General features: G+C 50.3%; 1 protein-coding gene across 2 annotated transcripts in view; it reads left to right on the top strand.

Moving 5' to 3' along the window:
- fndc3ba (fibronectin type III domain containing 3Ba) overlaps positions 1 to 20197 on the top strand; it is a 347890-nt gene that overhangs the window by 256433 nt on the left and 71260 nt on the right. For both annotated transcript variants that reach the window (XM_052018781.1, XM_052018780.1), the window contains exons 8-13: positions 7455 to 7612; positions 8356 to 8415; positions 10703 to 10841; positions 11548 to 11601; positions 13661 to 13785; positions 16833 to 17007. In XM_052018781.1, the coding sequence (XP_051874741.1) occupies positions 7455 to 7612; positions 8356 to 8415; positions 10703 to 10841; positions 11548 to 11601; positions 13661 to 13785; positions 16833 to 17007 (711 nt within the window). The remainder of the gene's footprint in view (positions 1 to 7454; positions 7613 to 8355; positions 8416 to 10702; positions 10842 to 11547; positions 11602 to 13660; positions 13786 to 16832; positions 17008 to 20197) is intronic.

Below are 20197 nucleotides of genomic sequence, written 5' to 3'. Positions count from 1 at the left end.
TTCCCGACACTGATGTCGGGATCCCACTCGTCCCCTCCCTTCAGCCCCTTCCCTCACTCCCCCTCCCTTCCCCTCAACCCCCAACCCCCTCCTCTCCCCTCATCCCCTCCCTTCCCCTCACATCCTCCCCTTCCCTCAACCCCTACCCTCCCTTCACCCTCTCCCCTCCCCTCACTCCCCCTCCCTTCCCCTCAAACCCCTCCCCCAACCCCCCCTCACCCCCTCCCTTCCCCTCACATCCTCCCCTCCCCTCCCGTCACCCCCCCTCCCCTCACTCCCCTCACCCCCTCCCCTCCCCCTCCCTTCCCCTCAACCCCCTCATCCCTTGCCCTCCCCTCACCCTCTCCCCTTCCCTCAGCCTCTCCCCTTCCCTCAACCCCCTACCCTCCCACTCACCCCCTCCCCCTCCCCTCACCCCCCTCCTCACCCCTCCCTTCCCCGTACCCCCCTCCCCTCACCCTCTCCCCTTCCCTCAACCCCCTCCCACTCTCTCCTCTCACCCTCGCCGCTCCTCACCCTCCCCACTCCTCAACTCCTCCCCGCCCCCTCTCCCTCTCCCCACCCCACTTCTCCCTTCCCCTCACCCCTCCCCATCCTCTCCTCACCCCCTCCCCTCACCCTCCCCACTCCTCACCCTCCCCACTCCTCACCCCTCCTCTCCTCCCCTCAGCCCCCTATCCCATCCTCACCCCCACTCCTCCAGAGCCTGAACATTGGGTGTAAGGTGAGCAGAAATGTCCTCCAGAAATAACGAAAAACCTGAAGCCCTCTCCTTGGTCCACATCCCAATCTCCAGCCCCAGCCGAAGGGTTTGGTCAGAAAGGATGTGGCAATCACAAGACAAGACAAAGGAGCAGAAGTAGGCCATTCAGCCCATCGAACGGAGAGAATAGAGTCATGGAAATAGGCCCTTCGGCCCAACTCGTCCGTGCTAACCAAGGTGCCTTCCTGAGCTGGTCCCATTTGCCTGCGTTTGGCCCATATCCCTCTAAACACTAGGGACACAGCAGAGATGTTTAGTACCCAGGAAGGACCATTTCAGATGAAGGGTCTCAACCCAAAACGTCAACTGTCCATTTTCCTCCATGGATGCTGCTTGATTGTTGAGTTCCTTCAGCATCTTGTGTTGCTTCCTCTAAACCTTTCTTATCCATGTACCTGTCGAAAAGTCTTTTAAACACTGTAATTGTACCCACCTCTACCACTTCCTCTGGCAGCTCGTTCCACACACCCACCACCCTCTGTGTGAAAAACTTACCCCCTAGATTCCTTCTCACTTTAAACCCATGATCTCTCGTTTTAGACTCCCCTACCCTGGGAAAAAGACCATTCCCACCCACCTTATCCATGCCTCTCATGATGTTATAAACCTCTATAAGGTCACCCCTCAGCTTCCTTCACTCCAGGGAAAACAATCCCTGCCTATCCAGTCTGTCCTTGTAACTCAAGTCCTCCAGTCCTGGAAACATCTTTGTGAATCTTTTATAGAACATAGAACACTACAGCACAGTACAGGCCCTTCAGCCCACGATGTTGTGCCGACATTTTATCCTGCTCTAAGATCTATTTAACCTTTCCCTCCCACATAGCCCTCTATTTTTCTATCTTTCATGTGACTATCTAAGAGTCTCTTAAATGTCCCTAATGTATCCGCCCCCACAACCCCTTCCGGCAGTGCGTTCCACGCACCCACCACTCTCTGTGTAAAGAACTTACCCCTGACATCCCCCTTATACCTTCCTCCAATCACCTTAAGATTATGTCCCCTCGTGTTAGCCATTGCCGCACTGGGAAAAAGTCTCTGACTGTCCACTCGATCTATTCCTTTTATCATCTTGTGCACCTCTATCAAGTCACCTCTCATCCTCCTTCTCTCCAAAGAGAAAAGCCCGAGCTCGCTCAACCTATCCTCATAAGACATGCTCTCCAATCCAGGCAGCGTCCTGGTAAATCTCCTCTGCACCCTCTCTAAAGCTTCCACATCCTTCCTGTAATGAGGCAGCCAGAACTGAACACAATACTCCAATTGTGGTCTGACCAGAGTTCTATAGAGCTGCAACATTACCTCGCGGCTCTTGAATTCAATACCCCGACTAATGAAGGCCAACACACCATCGGCTTCTTAACAACCCTATCGACCTGCGTGGCAACCTTGAGGGATCTATGGATGTGGACCTCAAGATCCCTCTCCAGCTTAGTCACATCCTTTCTGTAGTGTGGGAACCAGAACTGCACACAGTGTTTCCTATTGTGGGAAATCTAGAACTAGGGGCTCACTGTTTAAAAGTAAGGGATTACCCATTTAAGATGGAGATGAGGCAAAATTTTTTTCAGAGGATGGCGAGTCGTTAGAACTCTCTTCCTACAAGGGTGGTGGAAGGAAGTTCTTTGAATATTTCTAAGGCAGAGGTACATAGATTGTTGATAAGCAAGGAGGTGAAAGGTTATAGGGTTAGGCAGGATTGTGGAGCCGCAGCCATATTGAACCAGCCATGACCTTCTTTAACGTCAGCAGTGACTCGAGGGGCCGAGTGGTCTACTCCAGCAGATTCATAATTTTCCGTTCAACTCAAGTCAAGTTTATTGTCATCTGCACAAGTCCATGTGTGCACAGGTGCAATGAAAAACTTACTTGCAGCAGCATCACAGGCACAGAGCATCAGATACACAACAGTCACAAGAAAAACATAAATTAAACAAATTTTACAAGAAAAGAATGCAATTAGAACCAAAAGATAAACAAGGTCTATTGTAATCCAAAGTGATCAAATTGGTCCCAGTGTTGCTATATTGAGGTAGTGATTAGTGTTGTGTCAGTTGGTTCAAGAACCGAATGGTTGAAGGGAAGTAGCTGTTCCTGAACCTGGTGGTGTGGGACTTCAGGCTTCTGTACCTCCTGCCTGATGGGAGCTGCGAGAAGACGGCACGGCCTGAATGGTGGAGATCTCGGATTTTTAATGCTGCTTTTTTGAGGCAACACCTCCTATAGATAGTCCCGATGGTGGGGAGGGATGTGTCGGTGATGTATTGGGCTGAGTCCACTACTCTCTGCAGATTCTCACGTTCCTACGCATCCGAATTGCCATATCAGACCGTGATGCAACCAGTCAGGACACTTTCAACTGTACATCCGTAGAAGTTTGTTGGTGTGTTCAGTGACAAGCCGTACCTACTAAACCCTCTAAGAAAGTCGAGATGCTGGCGCGACTTCCTTGTTGTTGCATTCAAATCCATGTTGACTCTGCTCACACCCATGATTCTTTCCACGTCCTTCATTATAGATTCCAGTATTTCCCCTCCCACTGATGTCAGGTCAACAGGTCAGGAGTTTCCAGTTTTCCCTCTCCCTTCTTTCTTAAATAGTGGGGTCACATTTGCTCCCCTCCCATCCACAGGAACATTCCAGAATGCGTAGCATTTTAGAAGGTGATATCCAGAGTATCTGCAATCTCCACCACCACCTCTTTCAAAACTCTGGGATGTAGATCATCAGGTCCTTGGGATGTATCGGTCAGAACCATCCATCTCAAACTCTTTTGTTCAAATCCTTATACCATCCAACACCCCCCGCCCTCATCCCAACATGCATCATCCCGCCTGCCCCCTGCACGCTCAAGGAACACCCCACTTTAAAAATTCTCCTCCTTGTTTTCCAGTCCCTCTGCCCTCTCACCTCTTACCGTCTCGGTAGCCTCCTCCAACACTCCAACGTCCCTGCGCTCCTCCATTTCTGGCCCCTCGCTCGTCCTCTACCAACCACTCTGCCTACACTTCACGCTGCCTCGGGAAAGCAGCCGACATAAACAGGGACCCCACCCACCCAGGTTATTCTCTCATCCTCCCCATCCCCCCACCCACTTTCAGGCAGAAGGTTCAAAAGCTCGAGAATGTACCACCAGGATCAAGGACAGCTTTATCCTGCTTCTATAAGACCATTGAACAGTCCCCTAGTACAATAACATGGACTCTTGACCTCACAATCTACCTTGTTATGACCTTGCACCTTGTTGTCTGCCTGCACTGCACTTTCTCTGTAGCTGTAACACTTTATTCTGCATTCTGATTTCCTTTCTACTACCTGAATACAGTTATGTATGGAATGATCTGTCTGGATGACACACAAACAAAAGCTTTTAACTATATCTCGGTACATGTGGCAGTAATAAACCAATACCAATAGCCTCAACTCTGGAAGTTTCTTCCTGAGTCCCTCCATCTCAATACCCAGCTCTCCTTGAAACACTCAGTAGTGAGTCATCGGTGACTGGAAAAAGGTGGTTGGACCAAGTGGGGTGATGCAAGGTGAGGGGCAGTGTCAAGGAACAGCAAGGTCAAGCAAAGGTGGTGTGGTCAGTCCAAAGGAACAGGCTGTTTAGGAAGAGGGACTTGCTTTCACAACACCTCTCGTGAGCCAGTGTTGCATGGACAGTCCAACCCTGTTGCCTTGCAGCTAATTTGCACACAGCAAGATCCCAAGGGTGAAAATGACCAGCTAGTCTCTTCTCCCTGTGGTCGCGTGTTGAGGGGTAGACATTGGCCCTGGGGTGCACCACGGAGAACACTTCCGGCTCCCTACTCTTCTCAGGATGGTCCGAATCCACCTGGGACAGTGGGTGGGGTCTCAGAATATCATCTCTTCTGAAAGAGCCATACTTCTAGTCACTGGCCCAGTCCTGTGACCTGATTAGATCAGATCGATTTCCTCCCAAGTTATTATATTTTGGGATAAAGTATTGGGAGGGACGATTGGACCCACGATGTGTAGGGAGAGACAGGCTTGGGAGGAGGAGCTCTCCAATGGGTAGGTGGGTTCCTCACTCTGTGTGTGTGTGTGTGTGTGTGTGTGTGTGTGTGTGTGTGTGTGCACGCGCACTAGAGATCCATTAAATAGATAAATAGATTCATAGAGTCATACAGGCCCTTCAGCCCAGATCATCTATGCTGACCAAGATGCCCATCTAAGATAGTTTGTCTGTGTTTGGCCCATACCCCTCTAAACTTTTCCTGTCCATGTATTTATCCAAATGTCTTTTAAGTGTTGTTATTGTACCTGCCTCAACTACCTTCTCTGGCAGCTTGTTCCATATATGCACCATTGTCTTTGTGAAGAAGTTACCCCTCAGGTCCCTTTTAAATCTTTCCCCTCTCACTTTAAACCTGTGTCCTCTAGTTTTTGGTTCCCTTTCCCTGGGAAAAAGACTGTGTGGACTCACTTTATCAACGCCCCTCAGGATTTTATACTCCTCTATAAGGTCACCCCTCAATCTCCTACGTTCCAGTGAATAAATTCCTCGTCTGCTCACCCTCACCTTATACCTCAGGCCCTCGAGTCCTGGCAACATTCTCCTAAATCTTCTTTGCACCCTTTCCAGCTTTATGATGTCTTTCCTACAACTGGGTAACCAAAACTGTACCCAGTACTCCAGGGAAGGCCTCACCAACATTTTGTTCAACTGCAACATAACGTCCCAACTCCTGTACTCAGCGCCCTGACTGACCATGTCTGGGATTGGTCAATAACTCCACTGTTGAATCAAGCAAGGACCAGGTTACTGAGCCGTCTGGGATACTGAACCTTCTGCTGTGTTGTAGTTTCTGCTTGGCCAGCAGATGGCCCTCAATAACCAGTGGATTCACCACCCCTCATCTGATGTATCTAATCCTCCCCGGCACTCAAGCAACCTGGCTCTGATTTAATTTGACTCTGCAAAGTAAAGTTTTCTTTTTCGAACATTTATGATAACATGGACTCTTGACCTCGCAACCTACCTCGTTATGGCATTACACCTTATTGTCTGCCTGCACTGCACTTTCTCTGTCACTGTGACACTTTACTCTGCATTCTGTATTGTTTTACCCTGTACTACCTCAATGCACTGTGTGATGAATTGATCTGTACGAACTGTATGCAAGACAAGTTTTTCACTGTACCTCGGTACAAGTGACAATAATAAACCAATTCCAATCCCAATTCCGAAGTAGTTTCCCTCAAGGGAAGGAAACACACACAGCTGGGTGTGGAGGTGGGTGGTGTTGGTGTTGGTGGGTGGTGATACCCAATAGCTCGATTGAACCCCCCAACCCCCTGACTATCCCTGTCCGTTGCACCCACACTTCCTGCCAGAAGAACAGCGTTTTACACTGGGCCGATCCCGTGAACGGTGGCCGATTCCGCGGCTGCTGTCGCCGAGTGCAGGCAGGGAGAGGATTTGTGTGCCCTGTCCCACGGGATGCCCACTGGATGGCCTGCAGAGTCTCCATGCTCCCTCTGCCCTCAAACCTCGCACTGTGCACCACTCTCAACTGAGCAAACGATCCCCAGATTCTTCACAGGAACATCACAGAGTGGTACAGCACAGAAACAGGCCGTTCGGCCCACCACGTCCATGCTGACCTTTTTGCCCACCTACACTGTTCCCACTTGCCTGCATTAGGACCGTATCCTTCCATGCTTTGTCTAGTTAAGTGTCTGTCTAAATGTCTCTTGTGTAGTGACTGTACCTGATTCACCCCCTCCTCTGGCAGCACGTTCCAGATATCACCCACTCTCTGTGTAAAGGACTTTCCCCTCAGATCCCCTTTGAAACTCCTTCCTCTCATCTTAAACACACTCCCATGGGGGTGGGAAGGGGGTGTTGGTGAGAGTGGGGATCTTATTCCCACAGGGAGGTGTAGGAGTGGGGATCTCACTCCCACACGGGAGGGGTGGGAATGAATAGCAGGGATGGGTTTAAGGGGAAATGGTGTAAACTCTGGTTAAGCCACACTTGGAGTATTGTGTGCAATTCTGGTCGTCCTGTTACAGGAAGGATGTGGGGAGGGTGCAGAAGAGGTTCACCAGGATGCTGCCTGGATTAGAGGGCATGTGCTCTAAGGAGAGGTTAGACAAACTTGGGTTGTTTTCTCTGGAGTGTTGGAGGCTGAGGGGAGACCTCATAGAGGTTTATAAAATTATGAGAGGCATAGACAGAGTAGAGAGTCAGAATCTTTTTCCCAGGGTCGAAACGTCTAATACGAGAGGGCATGCATTTTTGGTGAGAGGGGGAAAGTTCAGAGGAGATGTGCGGGGCAGGTCTTTTCCACAGAGAGTGGTGGGTGCCTGGAATGTGCTGCCAGGGGTGGGGGTGGATGCAGATATAATGGAGGCGTTTAAGACGCTCTTAGACAGGGACATGGGTGTGCAGGGAATGGAGAGATATGGACATGTGCAGGCAGAAGGGATTAGTTGTCATTAGTTTAAGTAATTCAGTACATCGTGGGCTGAAGGGCCTGTTCCTGTGCTGTACCATTCTATGTTCCATGATCTATGTGCATGTGAAGAACATGGGGACACGGGGCGATGGTAGAACACTCGAGGGGAGCACAATCCCCAGCACAAAGTTGACGGACTGAGTGGCCATTTGTGGGCTGCTGCCCTGCCGATGCCTGATGTCTCTGCCCATCTCCTTTGGCAGGTGTCCAACGTACAGGCGCGGGCAGCACTACTGACCTGGGCACCACCCGTGGGCCTGGTGAACGGAGACAAGCACACGAATGGCCTCCCTTCCACATGCAACTACGAGGTGGCATCATCAGACAAGGGAAAGGACGGCAAATACAAGATTATTTACAGGTGAGGATCCCAGAGACTGCAGCATGAAGGATGTTAGAGCATTGGAGACCAGCGCCTCAGGCACACGCTGTCTCGTCGCACACTCCCAGGGTCAGGCACAGAGTGAAGCTCCCTCCACACCGTCCCATCACACACTCCCGTGGTCAGACACAGAATGAAGCTCCCTCCACACCGTCCCATCACACACTCCCAGGGTCAGACACAGAGTGAAGCTCCCTCCACACTGTCCCATCACACACTCCCGGGGTCAGACAGTGAAGCTCCCTCTACACCGTCCCATCACACACTCCCAGGGTCAGACAATGAAGCTCCCTCTACACCGTCCCATCACACACTCCCGGGGTCAGACACAGGGTGAAGCCCCCTCTGCACTGTCCCAACACATATTCCAGGACAGGGAGAGAACAGGTTAGGTACAGAGTGAAGCTCCTTCTATATCAGACGCTGCTCTGCCACTCCGTAAAAACATGGCTGATGTGATTATAATCTCAGCTCCACATTGCTGGGTTCCCTCTGTCCCTTTCACCCCTTTTGCTTATGGAGAAACGATCCACTGCTTTCAGATTCTGTCAGATTCACAGGAACTTTCAAAATACCCCTTGATAAATACCCCTTGAGGGAAAGGGGCAGGGACGGGGGCTAATTTGAGGGCTCTTCTAAAGGAACAGGAATGATTAGCTGAATGATCTGCTCCAGTTGCGTTGGACCTCACGATTCTAACTATTTGATTGCACCGTTTGCAGTGGCGAAGATTTAGAATGCAGCCTCACTGACCTACGGCCCACCACAGACTACCACATCAGGTGAGTGAGGCACCTCCTTGACAAAGGTTTACGAGTGAAGGTCAGGAATTGGTGACCTCCTGGGCTATTACTGAGAAATGCAGGTGAAGAACAAGTGACCTGGGGCACCAAGTCTGACCTGCGCTGGGAGGGGGTCGACAATCCCACAGGGTTGCCCATTCTCATATACAGACCTGGAACAGAGTAGGAAACCTTTCCCTGTGGCAGAGACATTTATAACTACAGGACTTAGGTTTATCATGAGAACATAGATCTTTACAGCACAGTACAGGCCCTTCGGCCCACAATGTGGTGCCGACATTTTATCCTGCTCTAAGAGCTATCTAATCCTTCCCTCCCAAATAGCCCTCCATTTCTCTATCATTCATGTGTCTATCTAAGAGTCTCTTAAATGTCCCTAATGTATCTGCCCCCACAACCTCTGCCGGCAGTGCGTTCCACACACCCACCACTTTCTGTGTAAAAAACTTACCCCTGACATCCCCCTTATACCTTCCTCCAATCACCTTAAAATCATGTCCCCTCATGTTAGCCATTGTCACCCTGGGAAAAAGTCTCTGACTGTCCACTCGATCTATGCCTCTTATCATCTTGTACACCTCTATCAAGTCACCTCTCATCCTCCTCCTCTCCAAAGAGAAAAGCCCGAGCTCACTCAACCTATCCTCATAAGACATGCTCTCCAGTCCAGGCAGCATCCTGGTAAATCTCCTCTGCACCCTCTCTAAAGTAAGGGGTAAGAGGTTCAGAGGGGACCTGAGTAAGAATTTTTTCCCCTTGAGAGGGGTTGGAACCTGGAACGCACTTCCTGAGGGGGTGGTGGAGGCAGAGACTCTCACAACATTTTCAGAGCATCTGGACGAATAGAAGTCTACAGGCCTAGTGCTGGTAAATGGGATTAGAGTAAATGGGATTAGACTTGCTGGTCAGCATGGAAACGTGGGCCAAAAGGCCTGATTCTGAGCCGTGTGACTGTATGACTCTTCAGGAAGGGAAAGTTCAATCTCCAAGACAAGGGTGCTTCCAAAATCCAACCAGAGAAATCAGTGGGGCTTTGAATGAAATTCCTTATTTTTTATGTGGGGAGCACCCATTATAAAAAACATTGGAGGTGACAATGGAAGAGGGATAGGAAGGGGCATGTTGCCCGGACTTGGGGGCCTGAGTTGCAAGGAGAGGTTGTGTAGACTAGGACTTTATTTCCTGGAACGTAGGAGATTGAGGGGTGACCTGCTAGAGGTGTATAAGATCATGAGGGGCATAGACAGGGTGAAAGCACACAGTCTTTTTCCCAGGGAGGGGGTGCTAAAAACAAGAGGGCATAGGTTTAGGATCAGAGGGGAGAGATTTAAAAGGGACACCAGGGGCAGCTTCACACGAAGGGTGGTGCGTATTCAGAATGAGCTGCCAGAAATAGTGGTTGAGGCGGGCACATCAGCAACATCTAAAAGTCATCTAGATAAGGCTATGGAGAGGAGAGGTTTAGAGGGGTACAGGCCAAACGCGGGCAGATGGGACCAGCTCGCTGGACAACACAAGTCGGCGGGGACAAGTTGGGCCGAAGGGCCTGTTTCTGTGCTGTATGTATCTACGTCCATTTTGATTGGCACTCAGGAAGCATCCAATCAAATAACGGAAGAATCTGCGTGCAGTCTGATTGGCTGTAGGGAGGGTGGCTGTGCTGAGCTTCCTTGGTGCCCTGCTTGAACCTGTGAGGGGGGTTCAGACCCCACACCTGCTCCTCACTGACCACACCTCACCCAGATCTGCTTTTCAGCTGTTCTTTGGCTGCTTCTAGAATCAACTTTCCCAAGCCTTCCTCAGTCCCCTCCGAACACCCGCCCTGATATCTCCTCATGTAGTTGGACATCAACTCTTTATTTGATAACACCCCTGTGAAGGGCCTTTGGATGATCATAACGACTGGTGGTGACCAATGAACAGCAGTGGTGTTGTCCCAGAGTGCAGCCGATTGGTCCAAACAGAGCTGTCAGCCTTTGGGTTGGTTGGTCCAAACTCTCATCGACTACAGTGGGGGGGGGTGGGATGTTCTGATGGGGGGAGTTCTGATGGGGGATTTGATCCGAAGCTCCGTATCCTTTCTACAGTGGAGCATTGGCTTATTTCTGGGAGCGTGAGGAAAGGGTATGTTTGGGATGTTGGGAGGTCCTTGGTCCATTGAACAGATCCCAATGAGAATTTGCTTCCTCCAAGTCCTCCCCCTCCCACCTCTCCCCACCCTCGATGTTCTCCTCACCTTCTTGCTTCCATCGTTTTCTCCCCCCAGAGTTTCCACCATCTACAACTCGGTCAAAGGTTCGTATTCGGAGCCAGTCAGCTTCACAACACAGAGCTGTGCCCCCGATACCCCGTTCCCACCGAAGGTCTCGCAACGGACCAAAAGCACTCTGACCATCCAGTGGAAGGTAAGCGGTCACCGGCACCACGGGGGTTAAATCACAAAGAAAGGAGGAGGTAACACTGGTAACACTCGCGGCGGCGGCGAGGGTACCGGCAGGTCTGCCTGACTGCCCGTCTTCCGAGCTTATGTGCGCGCGTGGGTGTGTTTAGAGAGGGAGCACGCGGTTTCCGCGGGCACCCTAGCTGAGTTCCACGCTCAGTGGGCCCCTCAGGGGATCGCGTGTGTCGTGGACGGTAGAAACGCAATCCTTATTTGAAGTGTTGCGTGTTGCATTAACGGGTGTAGTGTTGCGTGTGTGTCTCGTTAGTATTAGTTTGCATTCTCTACTGTAGTATGTCGTTGCGTAGTTTCTTCTTTTCTGTATTAGATGTCGTGTATTGACACTGGTTGTCTTTTGTAGTGCTTTTAGCGAATAAATGTTTATATAATAAAAAAAACACTGGTAACACTGGTAGGGCAGGCATGGGAGAGAGTGAGGCAGTGGGATTAGTTTGGGGGCTGATACAGGGCTGTGGGGAGAGAGTGGGGCTGTGAGATTAGTTTGGGATTAATACAAGGCTGTGGGGAGAGAGTGGGGCAGTGGGATTAAATTTGGGGTTACTTTAGCACCCCACAACGAAGTGCTGTGGGGTGTGTTGTAATGCTGCACTCAGACAGAATCTGTGTGGATGGGAGTGTTCATTATGAACCTTTTGTTTGTGTTCCTCCAGGCACCTCTTGACAATGGATCAAAAATAACCAGCTACCTTCTGGAGTGGGATGAGGTGAGCGTTCGTGGATTGATCCAGGGAATGTTGTCCACCACCTCCCAGCTCACAGTTCTGAGAAACCAGTGTCTGTGTGGGAGTCCGAAAACCTCAAGCTGTTGGTTGGAAGGAAGGGAGTTGTAAATAATATGTTGAAGCATAAAACACTAATACTTCCTCTTCATAAATCCACTCAAAACAAGGAATAGATGCTCTTCTGGAACATAACACTTGCAGAATAGTATTCCTGCTCTACAGCACTCTGGGCTCCACCATTACAGACGGAAGACTCCCTAAACCTCTTCTCCTCATTGAAGAGGCTTCCAAAACCTACCTTCTGACCACAATCAGATTACATTCTCTGTTTAGTTATGGGGCTCTGGGTCAAATTCTGTTTGATAACACAGCTGTGAAGTACCATGGATGTTTAAGTGCATTGAACATGCTATGCAAATGCAGGTTTTTATTGTTTTTATTGTTGACCAGCCAGCCTGGCCACTCCAGGTACTAAACTGCCTCACACCCTGCAGAATCTAATACCCCAGCAGGAAGGGGGGTCCCACCAGAGACCCACCCATTCTACCTGCCCACTTAATAGCTGCCTTTATGCCATTGGATCCCAGTACTGATTGGTATTGGTATTGGTTTATTATTGTCACTTATACCGAGGTACAGTGAAAAATTTGTCTTGCAGACCAATCATACAGGTCAATTCATTACACAGTGCAGTTACAGTGAGTTAGTACAGAGTGCACTGATGTAGTACAGGTAAAAACAATAACAGTACAGAGTAAAGTGTCACAGCTACAGAGAAAGTGCAGTGCAATAAGGTGCAAGGTCACAACAAGGTAGATTGTGAGGTCAGAGTCCATCTCATTGTATAAGGGAGCTGTTCAATAGTCTTATCACAGTGGGGTAGAAGCTGTCCTTGTCTGGTGGTCCGTGCCCTCAGGCTCCTGTATCTATATGATTGACAGATGTAACCTGCAATCCAGAGGCAAATTTCACTGATGTGAGCTGCTTGCTTCCCTCTTGCTATTTGGCTCGGGGGCAACCTGTACGAGGAGTTATTTCCCCAGTGCACCGCCCCCCCCCACCCCCATGGCAAGAGGCTTTACAGTTCATTCTGAGGCTCTGAGTATTGTTGCTGAGCCAGCATTTATTGCCCATCCCTAACTGCCCCCTGAGAAGGTTGGGGGGGAGCCACCCCCTTGAACCACTGCAGTCCTTCTGGGGAAGGTGCTCCCACGGTGCTGTTGGGGAGGGAGTTCTAGGGTTTGGACCCAGTGACGGTGAAGGAACGGCGAGATATTTCCCAGTCAGGGTGGGGTCTGACTGGGAGGAGAACCTGAAGGTGGTGGTGTTCCCTACTTGGTAAGATGGATGTTGGGTTTCAGAGTAGCTGGACAAGTAACTACAGTGCATTGTGTAGATGGTGTACACAGCAGCCACTGTGTGCCAGTGATGGAGGGACTGAATGTTTAGGGTGAATAATAGGTCTCCTCATTATAGGAAGGATGTGGAGGTGTTGGAAAGGGTGCAGAGGAGATTTACTAGGATGAGTGAGGGCTTTACTCTTTGGAGAGAAGGAGGACGAGGGGAGACATGATAGAGGTGTACAAAATATTGAGAGGAATAGATAGAGTGGACAGCCAGGGCACCAATGCTCAATACAAGAGGGCATGGCTTTAAAATAATGGGTGGGAAGTTCAAGGGAGATATCAGAGGAAGGTTTTTTACCCAGAGAGTGGTTGGGGCATGGAATGCGCTGCCTGGGGTGGTGGTGGAGGCAGGTACATTGGTCAAATTCAAGAGATTGCTAGATAAGCATATGGAGGAATTTAAAATAGAGGGATATGTGGGAGGAAGGGGTTAGATAGTCTTAGGCGAGGTTTAACGGTCGGCGCAAGATTGTGCGCCAAAGGGCCTGTATTGTGCTGTACTGTTCTATGATTCTATGATTGAATGAATATTTAAGGCAGTCCCAACTCTTCCTGTCCTCCTTGGTAGTGAAGTTGGGAGTTAACCCTGTGTGGTGCTCTTGATCTAAATGCCTGTCTCTCCTCCTTTTGCTTAGGGGAAACGGAACAACGGATTCAGGGAATGTTACTTGGGAAGCCAGCGACAGTGCAAACTCACCAAGCTCCTCCCGGCCATTGGCTACACCTTTCGAGTGGCGGCATGCAACGATATCGGCACCAGGTAAGTGGTCTTCTCCAACGGACCCCGAGAAAGGGGTGGGGAGACATCATCCGAGCTCTCCAGGTTGTCAGCTGTTTGTGGAATCCTGCTGTGCACTATCTGGCTATCGGGTGAAGCCCAGACCTGGGGCAGAGCCAGGATGAGGTGGGGATCCCGCCTCTCTCTTCAGGGATATTCTCCTCTTAATGGAATGACCATACTGAGATGATGGTGGGCCTTGTGAACCATTTGCTTGTACAATGGAGTGGCTGGTAAATTGGTTTATTATTGTCACATGTACTGAGGTACAGTGAAAAACCTTGTTTTGCATGCCATCCATACATCATTTCATGACATCAGTGCATCGAGGTAGTACAGGGGAAAATAATAGCAGAATGCAGAATTAAGTGTTACAGTTACAGAGAAAGTGCAGCGCAGGGAGACAATAAGGTGCAAGGCCATAATGGGGTAGATTGTGAGGTCAAGAGCCCATTTTGTTGTACGAGGGGACCATTCAATAGCCTTATAACAGTGGGATAGAAGCTGTCCTTGAGCCTGGTGGTACGTGCTTTCAGGCTTTTGTATCTTCTGCCCAATGGGAGGAGGGAGAAGAGAGAATGTCCGGGGTGGGTGGGCCTTTGATTATGTTGGCTGCTTTACCGAGGCAGCGGGAAGTGTAGACGGAGTCCATGGAGGGGAGGCTGGTTTCCGTGATGTGCTGGGCTGTGTCCACAACTCTCTGCAGTTTCTTGCGGTCCTGGGCAGAGCAGTTGCTGTACCAAGCCGTGATGCATCCAGATAGGATGCTTTCTATGGTGTATTGAAAAAAAATGGTGAGGGTCAAAGGCGATGGGTGTGGTTAGGTGGTCTGGAGTCACTTGTAAATCTAGAAAGGGGAAGGAGCAGGGGCCATGTCATCCCTGAATCATGTCAGGGAACCAGTTGGGGAAAGAACCATGGCATTTTTCCCAAACACACCCCATAGTCGAAATTCAGAGTCATACAGCAGGGAAAAGGCCATTTGGCCCACCTGCTTCATGCTGACCAGTGGGGACCCATCCATATTAATCCCAGCTCCCACACTTGGCACGTGGTCCTTTCTGCCGAGGTGATCCAAGTGCTCGTCTAAACACTTCTTAAATGATCATACTGCTATCTGGTGGAGGCCGCCACAGGCAGGGGTGGCCGATGCATTTCCTTATATCACAACAGTGATTACAATTAAATAAATCAGTTGCTGTGGAATACTTGTATCGTCATAGAGTCATACAGCATGGGAACAGGCCATTCAGCCCATGATGTCTCCACTGACCTGTGGTACCCATGTGTATTCATCCCATCTCCCAGCACTTGGTCCACAGCCTTCTTTGCAGAGACAACGTAAGTGCTCGTCTGGGCAACTTGTTAAGTTCTGTCAGTGACTTTGCTTCCACCGCGCTCTCAGGAAGTGTGTTCCAGGTACTCACTCTCTGGGTGAAGCTCCCCCTCAGATTCCCTATAAATCTCTTCCCCCTCACTCCAAATTTATGCCCTCTAGTTTTAACTGCCTATGATATGTCAAAGTCAAAGTCGAGTTTATTGTCGTCTGCATAAGTCCGTGTGTGCACAGGTGCAATGAAAAGCTTACTTGCAGCAGCATCACAATGCACAGAGCATCAGATAAGCAGCATTCACAAGGAAAACATAAATTAAACATAAATTATACACAATTTTTTACAAGAAAGAACACAATTAGAACAAGGTCCATTTTAGTACAAAGTGGTCCCAGTGTGGCTGTACTGAGGTAGTGATTAGGGTTGTGCCGGTTGGTTCAAGAACCGAATGGTTGAAGGGAAGTAGCTGTTCCTGAACCTGGTGGTGTGGGACTTCAGGCTTCTGTACCTCCTGCCCGATGGGAGCTGCGAGAAGATGGCACGGCCCGGATGGTGGGGGATCTTTGATGATGGATGTTGCCTTCTTGAGGCAGCGCCTCCTATAGATATTGTCGATGGTGGGGAGGGATGTGCCCGTGATGCCTGCGTTCTACCCGATCTATACCCCTCATAATTTTATATATCTACCCTCCTAACCCCCTCCACTCCAGGGAGAACAGACCCAGTCTCCCCAGTCTCATAACTGAACTGCTCCATCCCCGACAATGTCCTGGTGAATCTCCTCTGCACCCTCTCCAGCGCCGTCACATCCTTAGGTGACCAATGAATCCAATCGGCAAGCAGGAGAGGGTTGGGAATCTGGGACTCGGTCCCACAGGGAGGAATCAGAGTGAACAGCAAGGAGGGGAAGGTGGATAAACACATGAGGGAGATGGTGGAGGGTGGGGGGGCGGGGGTTGGGGGAGTGGAGGAGGCCAGCGAGAAGGGTGTAGGTGGGTTTGGCTCATTCCTGAGTTACAAGCAGCTTGGAGAGTTTTGCCATCCAGAAGCTCTGCTCTGTGAAGACCAACTCTGTCATTCTCCAGCGAAGGACCAGTTTGAACGGGCAGGACCGGGCTGCCTGGGGTAGGGGCGGCTGTTGCTGCATGTCTGTGCCCAAAAACTGAGGGCCTGGTCAACGGATGTCCTCAGCTAATGAAGTGTTCTCTTCTCTCCCTCTTCCTCAACCCTCACTCCCCACTCAATCCCTCACTACCCCCTCCCTCATTCACCATCACCCCTCTTTCCTTCCTCCCAACCCGTCCATCTCCCCTCATTATCTCAATAACCCTCTTCCTCCCTCCCTTCTCCCCCTCCCCCACACTTTCCCCTCCCCTTCCCTTACTCTACTGTTCCCTCCCCCTCCCTCTCCCCCTTCCTCCCCACCTCCTCCCCCTGTCTGCCCCTTCCCCCTTCCCTCTCCTCCCCCTCATCCCCTCCCCTTCCCTCCCATCCACTTCCTCATCTCCCCCTCCCCTCCTTCCCCTCCTCCCTCCCTCTTCCTTTGCCCCCTACCCCCTCCCCTCCCCTCTCTTTCCTCCTCAATCTCCCCACTCTACTCCACTCCTGCCCACTCTACCTCTCCCCATTCTCTCCCCTCACTCTCCCCCTCACTCCCACCCCCAACACTCTCGCCCCTCCCCACCCCCCCCACAGTGGTTTCAGCCAGGAGGTGGTGTGCTACACGGCAGGAAACCTCCCGCAGACGCCGCCCGCTCCCCGCCTTGTGCGCGCGGGTGTCACCTGGGTGACGTTGGAGTGGAGCCGACCCGACGGCTCACTGCCGGAGGAACACATCACCTACGTGCTGGAGATGGAGGGCAAGAGCACGGTGAGTGACCACGGCCAGCCTGGGGCCTCACAGCTCCCGGTGCAGGGAGACTACTCGGCCCCTCGCGCTCCGGGCCTCAGAACCGCCACACCACTGTGGAACAAACCATTGGCTGTGCGTACACAAAGAATGGCTTGTTGAATTCACCTAAACCCTGCTGCCCCCCTCGGAGCCTGCCTCTGCACCCCCCAGGCCTGCCCCTGCCCCCCTCTGAACCTGCCCCTGCCCCCACTCCCCTCTTTGTTTGCTGGTCACCCCATGACCACTGACCTCCACACTGTCGCACAGCACAGAAACAGCCCCTTCAGCCCATCATGTCCCTGCCGACCACCAACCACCCACCTAAACTAATCCCATTTACCAGCACTTCATCTGTAGCCTTCTACAGAACACAGAATAATGCAGCACAGGAACAGGCCCTTCAGCCCACAATATTGTACTGAACTAATTAAACTAGTAATTAAACACCTAACCAAACCAATCCCTTCTGCTTACACAACGTCCATATCCCTCCATTCTCTGCACATTCATCTGCCTGTCTAAGAGCCTCTTAGAACCATAGAACCATAGAACAACACAGCACAATACAGACTCTTCGGCCCACCATGTTGTGCCGCCCTTCAAACCACTCCTAAGACTATCTAACCCCTTCCTCCCACATATCCCTCTATCTTAAATACCTCCATATGCTTATCTAACAATCTCTTGAACTTGACCAATGTATCAGCCTCCACCACCACCCCAGGCAGCGCATTCCATGCACCAACCACTCTCTGGGTGAAAAGCCTCCCTCTGACATTTCCCTTGAACTTCCCACCAATTACCTGAAAGCCAAGTCATCTTGTATTGAGCATTGGTGCCCTGGGAAAGAGGCGCTGGCTGTCCACTCTATCTATTCCTCTTAATATCTTGTACACCTCTATCATGTCTCCCCTCATCCTCCTTCTCTCCAATGAGAACAGCCCTCGCTCCTTTAGTGTCTCTTCATAATCCATACTCTCTAATCCAGGCAGCATCCTGGTAAATCTCCTCTGCACCCTCTCCAACGCCTCCACATCCTTCCTATAATGAGGCGACCAGAGCTGGACACAGTACTCTAAGTGTGGTCTAACCAAAGTTTTGTAAAGCTGCATCATTACATTGTGGCTCTTAAACTCGATCCCACGACTTATGAAAGCTAACGTCCCATAAGCTTTCTTGACTACCCTATCTACCTGTGAGGCAACTTTCAGTGATCTGTGGATATGAACCCCTAGATCCCTCTGCTCCTCTACACTGCCCAGAATCCTGCCATTAACCTTGTATTCCGACTTGGAGTTTGTCCTTCCAAAGTGTACCACCTCACACTTCTCTGGATTGAACTCCATCTGCCACTTGTCAGCCCAGCTCTGCATCCTATCAATATCCCTTTGTAAGCTTCGACAGCCCTCCACACTATCCACAACACCACCGATCTTTGTGTCATCTGCAAACTTGCTAAACCGCCCTCCCACCCCCTCATCTAAGTCATTAATAAATATCACAAAAAGTAGAGGTCCCAGAACCAATCCCTGTGGGACACCAGGAGTCACAGCCCTCCAATCTGAATGCACTCCCTCCACCACAACCCTCTGCTTTCTACAGGCAAGCCAATTCTGAATCCACACGGCCAAGCCTCCCTGGATCCCTTGGCCTCTGACCTTCTGAAGAAGCCTACCATGTGGAACCTTGTCAAACACCTTACTAAAATCCATATAGACCACATCTACTGCACTACCCTCATCAATCTTCCTGGTCACCTCCTCAAAGAACCCCATCAGGCTTGTGAGGCCAGATCTTCCCTTCACAAATCCATGCTGACTGTCCCTAATCAGTCCATGATCCTCTAAATGCCCATAGATCCTATCTCTTAGAATCCTTTCTAACAGCTTACCCACCACAGACGTAAGGCTCACTGGTCTGTAATTCCCTGCACTATCCCTACTACCTTTTTTGAATAAGGGGACAACATTCGCCACCCTCCAATCCTCCGGTACCATCCCCATGGACAACAAGGACTCAAAGATCCTAAGCAACGGTTCAGCAATCTCCTCCCTCACCTCACGAAGCAGCCTGGGGAATATTCCTTTAGGACTATCTGTCCTAATATTTTCTAACAACTCCAACACATCCTCTCTCTTGATATGTACATACTCTAGAACATTACCCTCACCAACACTGTCCTCAGCATCATCAAGACCCCTCTCCTTGGTGAATACTGAAGAGAAGTATTCATTGAGAACCTCACCCACTTCCACAGCTTCCAGGCACATCCTCCCACCTTTGTCTTTAATCGGACCTACCTTTACTCTAGCCATCCTTCTGCTCTTCACGTACGAGTAAAAAGCCTTGGGATTCTCCTTAACCCTACTCGCCAAATTCTTTTCATGTCCCCTTCTCGCTCTCCTCAGCCCCTTCTTAAGTTCCTTCCTTGCTACTCTATATTCCTCACGAGCCCTGTCTGATCCTTGCTGCTTACACCTTATGTATGCTGCCTTCTTCTTCCTAACTGGTTGTTCCACCTCTCTCATCACCCACGGTTCCTCCACCCTGCCATTCCTCCTCTGCCTCACCAGGACAAATATATCCCTAACATCCTGCAAAAGATCCCTGAACATCGACCACATCTTCATAGTATATTTCCCTTCAAAAATGCCATCCCAATTTACATTCCCAAGTTCTCGCCTTATAGCCTCATAATTCGCCTTTCCCCAATTAAATATCTTCCCGTCCTCTTTGGTCCTATCCCCGTCCATGACAATTCTAAAGGTTATGGAGCAGTGGTCACTGTCCCCCAAATGCTCACCCACCGATAGATCTGTCACCTGACCCGGTTCATTACCTCAAACTAGATCTAATATGGCATTCCCTCTAGTCGGCCCGTCAACATACTGTGACAGGAATCCATCCTGGACACACTTAACAAATTCTGCCCCGTCTAACCTCTTGGCACTAAGTAGGTGTCAATCAATATTTGGAAAGTTGAAGTCTCCCATTATAACAACCCTGTTATTTTTGCATCTCTCCAAAAACTGCCTCCCAATCTGCTCCTCAGTATCCCTTCTGCTACCAGGGGGCCTATAGAATACTCCCAGTAGAGTAACTGCTCCTTTCTTGTTCCTAACTTCCACCCATATTGACTCTAGGGAGAATCCTTCTACATTTCTGCAGC

This window comes from Pristis pectinata, chromosome 6 (genome assembly GCF_009764475.1).
Source record: "Pristis pectinata isolate sPriPec2 chromosome 6, sPriPec2.1.pri, whole genome shotgun sequence".
In the NCBI taxonomy this organism is placed as follows: domain Eukaryota; kingdom Metazoa; phylum Chordata; class Chondrichthyes; order Rhinopristiformes; family Pristidae; genus Pristis; species Pristis pectinata.
The sequence above is the reverse complement of the archived record's forward strand: the minus strand, read 5'-3'. Positions and strand labels throughout refer to the sequence as shown.